The sequence below is a fragment of the Salvia hispanica genome, unplaced genomic scaffold, assembly GCF_023119035.1.
Source record: "Salvia hispanica cultivar TCC Black 2014 unplaced genomic scaffold, UniMelb_Shisp_WGS_1.0 HiC_scaffold_109, whole genome shotgun sequence".
Classification (NCBI taxonomy): Eukaryota; Viridiplantae; Streptophyta; class Magnoliopsida; order Lamiales; family Lamiaceae; genus Salvia; species Salvia hispanica.
Window position 1 is genome coordinate 7,303 of NW_025951349.1, and position 10,048 is coordinate 17,350.

A 10,048-nucleotide genomic window follows, 5' to 3' on the forward strand; every position below is an offset into this window, starting at 1 on the left:
TTTTAAAACACATTCTAAAAGAGGAAATAAGAGAAGAGAAAAAAGCATTATATATAAAATGGTCAAATTTATCATCGAGGCTAAAAGAAGTAAAATGGAAAATAAATAGTTTTAATTCTTAAAAGGCAAAATGTACATTAAATCAATTAAAACATTAGACTAGAGACTTCTGATGCAATTTTTTTTCATGAAGTATTGCAACTATGCATCCTTGATATTAAATTTGCAATCCACTCTTATTTTTATTAGGTATAAGTATAACAAAAGCAAACACTATTGGCGACATACCTCTTTTTTGTAGTTCATCTAAATAATAAGGGCTCGTTTGGTAGATCATAAAATCCCATACAGCCAAGCAAAAGGGGGATTTTTCTCAAGCTATCTTCTCTTCTCCACAGTTTGGTAGAGGTCGATTTTATCGGCGGACCCGGAACAACATACCCGGATCTCGGGGAGTTTCATACTAGATTCGCCGATCGTTGCATTTCCTTATCTCACAAATCTTGAGGTATTATATTTTCTCAACTTCTCCGACTTCGATTTGTGCTGCTGCATACCCAATTTGCCCTCCTAATTTTCGTTGTCCACAACACAGCGGCAGTACAGTCGGTAGCAGTTAATTGAGTTCACCGACAATCCCAGGTACGTTGTGCCACTCTACGCTGACTGAATCATTGTTCGAACCCATTAGGAAGAATGCCCCTTTTTTGGGTTTTGTTACTTCTGTTGTGTAAATTGTTGTCTGGGTATCGTGCATGAGTTTGAAAAGGAGATATGGGTGTTGGTTTGAATTTGGTATTCATAGGCTTTGTTTGGCGGAGTCAAATCGCAATTCATGATTGAGTCTGCATACTATGTTGTTGTAGGATGCTTAACGAGAGGCTGCGTAATAGAAAGGAGACGGAGGCCGTCGTAATAACGGTGGAGGAGGCTGTCCGTAGGCAGCAACATGATTTGTTTGCCTTATTGAACATGGTCCGCGTGATGATTTCTCCAAAAACAGGGGCTGGGGTTGTCGGGAAGCAGTCGGGTACAACCTCAATGACAAAGTCCCTGCCCACTTCTTGCTCCTCACGTCGAGTCCAAGACCGCCGAGTTCGGTCACACTTAGCCTTATCAGCTTGTCCACCACTCCCACAACCTGCGAAAATAAAGTCTTAGATGCAGAGACATTTTACGACCGAGAAAGGAAGATTAATGAAATGGATACATCGATACCACTGGGACTTCCGTCGTAATTGAGCTTACGGTGCCCCTTAGAAGCCATCGGAAAGAATGCAACAGGAGTATGAGTCTCGTCGGCTGTGAGTGATGCGATAATGGGAGGGAGCACGTGCTTATATGGAGGAACTCGTCTGGAGATGGCGCGAACGGCAGAATTTCTGCGCGCCAAGAACCAGAGGAGCAAGGACGGCCGAGGGGTTAAATGTCTTTTAATTTTGTAAAGTAGGGACAAGGATGTCTCCACAATCGTTTATACAAATATTCAGCATAATCTAATATGTGTACCACACATTGTAATAACCAATAATGGAGTTTTACCAAATGCCCTACTAATTGGGATTACTTATGTAAATCTATAGGATTAACATTAATCTAAGAATTTGAGAAAATCCCGTAAACGCTACCAAACGAGCCCTAAAGGGATATTGGTTTATGGTTTAGAAACCATAAACTTGTGCGCGAATTATGATATATCTCAGGAGCTTTGAAAATTGTATTAAAATTCACAAACTTTAAGATTGATGCTCATTTCTCACAGCCGACCGCTCTATCAAACATATCTTAATCTATTTATATAGAATTATTCAACGTCGAATTCAAGAATTATAGTTTTGAATTTAGACTAGGCCACATAATTTTCACACGGCTAGTCACACAAAATAAAAATCTATCTAAAAATTCCTATTTGGATTAGGTTGAAAAAATTGCACACCTTCAAAAATTTATAATTTTCAAAATTATTTTCAAAATTCATATAAAATAATAGTAGAATTGTAACACCCCTTACCTAATTATTTTAATAATCAATAAATATTGTCAATTTTGGTATTAATCTTGAATTGACAGAAAAATCTTTTTTTTTTAATATATAGATACTTTATTTTCCTTTATTTGGCAAGTAGGAAAACTGATATATAATATCTAGAACTAGAGCATAAACCTGTTTCCAAGATTCTGAATATATATTTTTAAAACCTAGATAACGAAGTAAATAAAATGTCCATTCTACATTAGACATTCTATACATGCCACATCTAACATATCAAACATAATTTTTCAAACGCAAAGGCGGGCTAAAGCCTGAGCAGCTGTACAACAAAAGAGCTTGTGTGATCCTCTAATCTGCATGGGGAAATAAGAAAGGAGTGAGCTTCAACAAGCCCTGTAGTATATACAACATTAGAGCAAAATTTCCGGAGTTAAATAAACTTTATGCAACCCACGTATTTATAAAATTTATTACCATGAATTTCTCTCTCCATAATCAACATCCTTATGTCCATATACATATGTTTACTTAAAAAGAAATAATCAACAATACATCTGACCTTTATATCATCCTCTCTTGATTTTGAGACTTACCGAAATCATAATCATACATCACTTCATTAAAATATCTAGAAATATGCAGTTATAGTATACATGTCATCACTCACACAGTTTCAAAACATATATACTTACCAGATATATACATATTTATTCTTTACCAACACCAACAACCATTTAAATTCCACATTCATATAGTCGCCATTGCTCTCGATGAATTTACCACAAAATCGATATTCACATATCCATTCATAAAATATGTAAGACAGGATACAAAATAAAAATAAGCTAACCACACCAATTATTGAATTAAACCCAAAGAATACATTACGATCTTATTCAAATATCAATGCATATTCGGATGACAGATCACTAATATTTTCACATATCCAAACAAATATAACCCCTTAAGTACTTGGTGACCGACTGGGATACGCGGACCAAAACAGAAACAGAATCCAAAATCAGAAGAATCCAGAATCAGAAGCAGAAGCGGATTTTGTCCTCGAGAGGACTCCACACAGACCACCCATTTAGGGTGCAGACAGATACGAGATAATAAGATACAGAGATCAGATCATATATCATAGATAGAGAGATATCAGATACATAGATAGATATCAGAGACAGAGATCAGAGATATCAGAGACATATACTCATTCTCATCTCAATATTTATTCCAAATAATTTCTAACATAACATTTCAGCAACTTTTTCAGACCATATCGTATCAAATGAACAAATTAGATTCCAACTCTCTCCATACCATCACACATCCAAAATTCACATAATTCATGACATAAACAACATATACAGATCACTCACAGAGTGTATAACTGATTAGCATACAATATTATGTATGCAATCACATAGACTCAATTCAAGAATTAACACCTGCTATAGAATATATTACTTTATAACGTAAACTCATCCCCTTCCTCTTTTCATATTTCATTACAAATCATTCAACAGCTCATCACATTCTAATAATTTACTTCATAATCTCTTATTCCATAATTAATCATAATTCATCGAGTTCACAAGTCACATATTCGCATATAATCACACAAGGACATTCAATTATCACATAAGAGCATAAAAAGAACTAAGCCTTTTTAAGTGCTGAGTATACTACCTCAAAATCCCAGACACCTTTGACATACGAATCACATTATCCATGCTCCTTCTCCATGTCATTTCCTGGCAGACCAGGGCAGTCTACTTGCAAAAATCATTATAAATTCATTTGAACTCGGATGAAGTTGAATTTTGGTCACATGGCAGAAGACACATAAAGCTATGGTCATTTAAAATTTGGTAAGAAAATAAGGTCGTTTACTTGGTTAAACCGGAGCTGGAATACGCTGCCAGAACAAGACATACTAGCTGTCTCCTTATTTTCTTTCACTACAACATGCTTTGTATGTAAAAATCATCAACTTTCACATTTAGGGATAGGCTGTCCTAAATTATCTTCCACCAAAAATAACTTTATCTCACAATCCAAATTTAGATTATGCAAGTAAGTAAATTCCCAAGCTAAATTAAATTAGCAAAGCAAGCTCCCAAGGTCCTATTGAAGAACTCTTTGTTATCCCTACGTTCAAACACCAAGTCCAACAATTTCACAATCACTTCTCAAAGTAGGCTGTGGAAACTATCAAGCCATCAAACTTGGATTTACACCTAGTTTTACTTAAATTCAAATTGGGGAAAAATATGAACTTAAACCCTCGCTTTCAATCGAGGATGAAATTGGACAAATAAAAGGTGAAAGGAGGCTGCTTACTTGAATTATTGGAGAATTCGCGATTGAATTAACGAAAAGATGAGGAATCGAGGTGTAGAAGCAACCATGAAGCTCACGGCTTCTGATTTCTCCATGGAGGCCGAGCTCTCCCTCTCTAAAAATGGACGTTCTACCTTCAATATATAACTATTTTTGGATGTTGGGTGGATGTGGATTTAAAGCACAAGTTCTAAAATTAAGAGGAAGTAATGGAAGTAAGGAGTTGAGGGTAGTAGCGTGTTTTACATGCTTCCCGGAGGAGCCGTCTGGCGCTATCATGGTGTTGGCGCCATGGCTGAACAGAGAGAGAGCATGAGGGGAATGGAGCAGAGAGAGGGACGAAGAGATGGATGAGGGAAAGAGAAGGTTTCCGTTTTGATACCTATTCCAACTTTATCTTTTTCTTTCTTTTTTCATTCTCTAATTCCCCTTTCTTTATTTTTCTTTAATTCCCCAAAAAACACGTTTCACTCCCCCCACCATATCATTATCCTTTTGTTCTTTTTTTTTTGTTTTATTTCTTTATCTCATTTTCTTCTTTTTAATTTCTTCTTAATTTCTATTGTTCTATTTATGATGTTTCTAAATATAACAAAAAGGATACAACACTCCACTATATCATAAACTCTAAATCTTAACTCTAAATTTTAAATTTCCAAAAGTTAGGGATATTACAAGAATTTTGATCCAAAATTTAGTTTTAAATATCAATATCTTAATAATAAAATATAATTATAATAAGAGTAATTTTTAAGAGCAATATCACAACCATAAAAATTAAAGGAAAACAATCGTTGAAAGCGAAGCCCATTAAATAAAAAAATAATTATGAGCCCAGAGAGTTGCATTCGTACGTAGAGATCTCTCCTTTCACATCTGTGTATGCACAACGAGTCAACTCAGCCAGTGAGCCCGTCCTAGTGTATCTGCCGGGTCGAATCCGATGGGGATGGCGGATCCGGAGAACACGAAGCTCGGTAGGATGCTGTTGGACGAGATCAGCCCGGCTGTGATGGTGCTCCGTACGCCGCTTGTAGAAGAGTCCTGCCGAACAAATGATTTATCCCTCATTCAAATGTTGGCTCCCTTCAGCACTTTCAGTAACATCGACGGTACAATCTGTCGTGCTGGATTATGCATACTTTGGTTGTTCATAGGCGTTTTGGTTTATTCAATTCAATTTTCAGTGCCAGTCAGGACGGCTAGTGATCAACCGTACAGATTGAGGAAATTCAAATTGAGACTCTTTTATAATTCGGATATTCGGCAGCGGAGTACTGAGGTACGTGCAATATGAGTATTTCAGCTCTGCATTTGCTTAGGACGTTTATGAAAAGTGCAACTTGGAAGCTGACCGTCTGAACTGAATCCTGCTTCGTCTCTGTGATTATTTACATGTATACTTGAATGTTCTCATAGCTATATATACAATTCTTAATATGGAATATAGATTAGAACAATTGATGCTAGAAGGTATGTGTAGCAACTAGCAAGGCTTCAGATTTATCAGCAATTGCACTCTGGAAGCCAAGTAGGGAATTTAAGTCTGATTTCACTACTACCTTTGCTTCATAGTCTTACATTATAGCCGAGTTGTTGGGCTAATTTTAATGTTTCATAGTCCTACTTTTTCCTCTAAGTCTCACCTTTCTCAATCCAGGCTGCAAAGGAGAGGTTAAAACAAGTAATCACTAGTGCGGAAGATAAAGAGATATCCGAAATCTGTTCACATCAAGAAGAAGTTGAGTCTGTTATAATGAGTAAGCTGTAAAATCCCTAAATTTTAATGCTGAGGTCCTCTTTGCTTCTGTTGAGAAAAAAAGATATGCAATTGTTTCTAAGCATTGTGAATAACATGGTTTATGCCATAACTATATCCATGGGTTTCATATAATCACTTTGTTTGGTGTAGTTCCCTTTAGTTTTAGTCTATCTTTTGCTTTGATTGATATTCCTCGTCCCTTTGTAGACTTTTCACTTTTCACTTGATAAAATTGTCTTCTTTCTTATTTTACAGAAAACGACTTAGCATTTTGTATGGTAATATTAGCTAGGACTTTTAAGTAGTGACATTAGGTTATTTATGCAGCCTCTCCTCAGGAGTTGGTGCCATCATGGTTTCAGAATTTTAACAAAGAGCTGCTAGATGCTGCTGCCTTCTCAGAACATGAAGCTTTTGATCACCCCGTGGCTTGTAAGTCTGTCTTGTCTTGTACTTGGACTGAGTGTTTCTCAGTTGGCTATTATCTCATCTTTTTCTTCAATATGCTGTAACGAGAGTTGTCCTGGAGGTATTAAGTGATGGTTATGCGTTTCAAATTGATAAAAATAGGCCTTGTTGCTGTCTCTTCAAAGGATAAAGATCCTATAGGAAAATTTGTTGACTTGTTCAACACAAATCAGTTGCCTCATCTTCTCAACGATGGTGCCATGGATCCTAATATTCTGAAGTATTACTTGCTGGTACACGATAATCAAGAAGGCATGCTGGAAAAGTATGTGGTGATCTTCCTACTCTTAAGCTAGACTTATATTTTACATTTTTGGACTAAAATCCTGGTTCTAAATGTGATTTACATATTGCATTATTAATCACGTATTAAAACTAATGAACTTATAGGGATATTGAAAGGGGAAAATTCTACTGCTATTGTAAAATTCTTTTCTTGTAATCTCTACTTATGGGACAATCACTCCAACTGCAATGGGATGAACTTATCTTTGATGGGGCGTTGAAGATGTTTTAGATTCTTCCTTAATAACCTACTTCAAAAATCATATATTCTGCCTTAATCATCTACTGCAAGAACATGCACTGATGGTTGTGTGTAGAATACATGAATTAGTAGATAGAGATTATATAGCACAAATATTTACAGACATAAATGCTGTCTGGTAGAGATGGCGGGTCAAGCGAAAGCAACAAGGAATGGCATTGTTATGGTCTTAACTTTTCTTTGCTTTTAACAGAACCTGGCAAGTTTCAAATGCGGATTTGAGATACTCTATGTTCGTTCTCTTTGTGCAGAGCTACCGGAATTCTGGCAGAAATGAGGAGTACATTTGGTGCAAATGATTGTTGTCTCTTGTGTATAAACTCTTCCATCAATGGCAAAGAAGAACATAAACAGAATCCATGGGCATCTCATGTAAGGCAGAGTTTGATGACTGCGAGTTTACCTGGCCTTCAACTCATGTATTTACATCTCTATGTTTCAGAAAAGTAGTGCTTCAAATGAAAAACAATTTGGTTGCTTCCTCAGCAAGGATGATATAGAAGAGGTATTTATTTGCTGTCATAATAGATCTCTCTACAAGAGGATATTATCTTTAACATGACTGTGATCAATCTTCTTGTATCTCACAGTTGAAAAAGACCATGCATGATTTCTCATCTAAACATATAATCCCTCTTATGGAGCTGAAACTCCGTGTTCTTAACCAGCAGGTATCTCCATCGTTGTCCGCTTCATATGTTGTTGTTAGTATGCCCTAGCTCTACCATAATCTAGTATGTTGTTTAAGTCAGGTTTCAGCGACAAGGAAGGGCTTTAGAAACCAAATAAAAAACTTATGGTGGAGAAAAGGAAAAGACGATGTACCTGAGAATCCCAGTGTGCCTATGTATGTTACAGAGTTGTATCCATATATAATACTGCTGCTAATGGAATACCACCTTTCTCCTTCCCTTTACCATACTTTCTTTAACTTGGCTAGCTTAAGCGTTTTTGTAGGTACACCTTTAACTCGACTGAATCTCAGATAAGAGTGTTGGGTGACTATGCTTTTATGTTGCGAGACTATGAACTTGCAATCTCGAATTATCGACTTATTTCTACAGATTACAAACTTGATAAAGCTTTGAAGCATTATGCTGGTGTTCAGGTATTTCAGTTTTCATTTTGAATTGCTGCACCTTTTTCTTTTGGTTAGTTGCTGCTCTTTGCCTATAGCTAGATTTGGAAAGAATATCACTTGTATCACTTCTTAATTTACAAGTATGACCTTGTTACATTCTGTCTGTGTGTGTGATTACAAGCATTCAGGTGAACTAAGATGTAGTCATTTCTTTCAAACCAACAAGTGTTACTAAGTATGATTGATAAAAAGTGAAGAGAGTTAAGACTGACTTACCAGAGGCACTTGTACTTGTTTTGCTGCCATATTTTTTGTTATCGGTGTGCTCATTTATGGGTTAAATATATTGTTTTATCGTGCCACTATGAGGTGTATGCCTCCTAAAATTTTACAGCCCTAACCTATCTAAATTGCTGCATATTATACTTCAATATTCTCTATTTTTGTTACATTCCATGGAGTGTTTTGATTGGACAGGAGTTGATGGGGCTGGCTTATTTTATGTTGGATCAGTCAAGCCAAGATGCTGAGTACTGCATGGAAAATGCATTTACCACATATGTGGTAATGATAAACTTGCCAAGTTTTTCTCCCCCCACCTTTCCATCCCTTTCTATGGTTAGCGTAGCGCATCTGAAATTTGTAATTACAAGGATTTTCCCAGTAAAGCATTCATTGTATGGAGTCCATGAAAAATGACGTTATATGATCACACCAGAATATGGGATTCCTAGAATCTTATGGTGTAATGTAATAAAAATAATCATTAATAGGACATCAGCTACTGATAGATTAGGGTTTAGGGAAAATGGTTGTTATCTATGGAATTCTCTTTGGAAAATGGTGTAGTTTTGACTTCTTCAACAATCTGAAATTTGAATGAGTGAATGGATTTAGGTGCTCGATCTCTTAATGGAGTTAGGTCCTTGATATATTTCTATTGGACATCAGAGTGCAATATAAAAGATCAGTGCCCCACAGGAATTTCTTTTGTTTGTTCAGCTTTCATTTCTTCATTTAATACGAACCATTAACTTCAGAAAATTGGTTCATCGTGTGGGCGGAATATCACCCGCTGTGGAATTTGGTGGGCTGAGATGTTAAAGGCTAGAGATCAGTACAAAGATGCTGCTAGTGTCTATTTCCGAATCTCTGGTGAGGTAATGCCCATAATTATGCACACTGAACTGATGGAAAATTTCCTATAACTCTCTATAACCTGTCACTCTTAGGAACCCTTGAGATCTGCGGTCATGCTTGAGCAAGCTGCATATTGCTTCTTGATGTCTACACCAGCCATGTTAAAGAAATATTTTTTTCACCTTGTTCTGTCTGGTGACCTATACAAGGAATCTGATCAGGTAATGATTCTTCTCAGTTGACTATCCCTTCTAATGATACTATGATGTTGGAAGTTTTTACCTTGCTTTTTCATAGATAAAACATGCAGTGAGAACATACAGAGGTGCCCTTTTTGTCTTCAAAGGCACAGCATGGAGCCACATCAGGGATCATATCCATTTCCATATTGGAAAGTAAACCCCTGATAGCTCTAATCTATATATATATATATATATATATATATAGGGATGTGATCATATCATAACCCATAATTATGGTGATAACCTAATAACCCTCATTTTATGGAATGAAAAATATCATTTTATGGAACAGAATATCATTTTATGGAATAAAAGTATCATTTTATGCATGCTGAAAAAATATCATTTTATCGTGTATAAATATCATTTTTAATAAAAATGATACTTTTGACCCATAAAATGATAGGGTTATTAGGTTATCACATAAATATGAGTTATGATATGATCGCACCCATATATATATATACAT

At 36.0% G+C, this 10,048-nt stretch overlaps 1 protein-coding gene and 1 long non-coding RNA gene across 3 annotated transcripts; one reads left to right on the forward strand and one right to left on the reverse strand.

The window, feature by feature from the left end:
* Positions 1-1,126: 1,126 nt before the first annotated feature.
* On the reverse strand, positions 1,127-4,751 carry LOC125197930. The gene is made up of 4 exons (XR_007172296.1): positions 4,340-4,751; positions 3,686-3,768; positions 1,219-2,346; positions 1,127-1,141 (listed from the first exon to the last, which is right to left on the reverse strand). It is a non-coding gene; the product is annotated as an uncharacterized LOC125197930 (long non-coding RNA).
* Positions 4,752-5,174: 423 nt separating this feature from the next.
* Positions 5,175-9,736, forward strand: LOC125197931 (trafficking protein particle complex subunit 8-like). 2 transcript variants are annotated; one of them, XR_007172297.1, is made up of 14 exons: positions 5,175-5,451; positions 5,527-5,621; positions 6,000-6,099; positions 6,429-6,533; positions 6,672-6,834; positions 7,368-7,488; positions 7,559-7,621; positions 7,707-7,787; positions 7,869-7,963; positions 8,074-8,224; positions 8,675-8,761; positions 9,238-9,352; positions 9,430-9,558; positions 9,635-9,734. XR_007172297.1 is itself a non-coding variant. In XM_048096428.1 (14 exons), exons 1-14 carry the CDS (start codon positions 5,283-5,285, stop codon positions 9,734-9,736), a joined length of 1,581 nt encoding a protein of 526 aa, XP_047952385.1. In that variant the 5' UTR covers positions 5,175-5,282. The 2 variants fall into 2 exon arrangements, 1 of the variants encoding a protein (XP_047952385.1); XM_048096428.1 differs by having other exon boundaries at positions 9,238-9,357; positions 9,635-9,736.
* Positions 9,737-10,048: the final 312 nt, after the last annotated feature.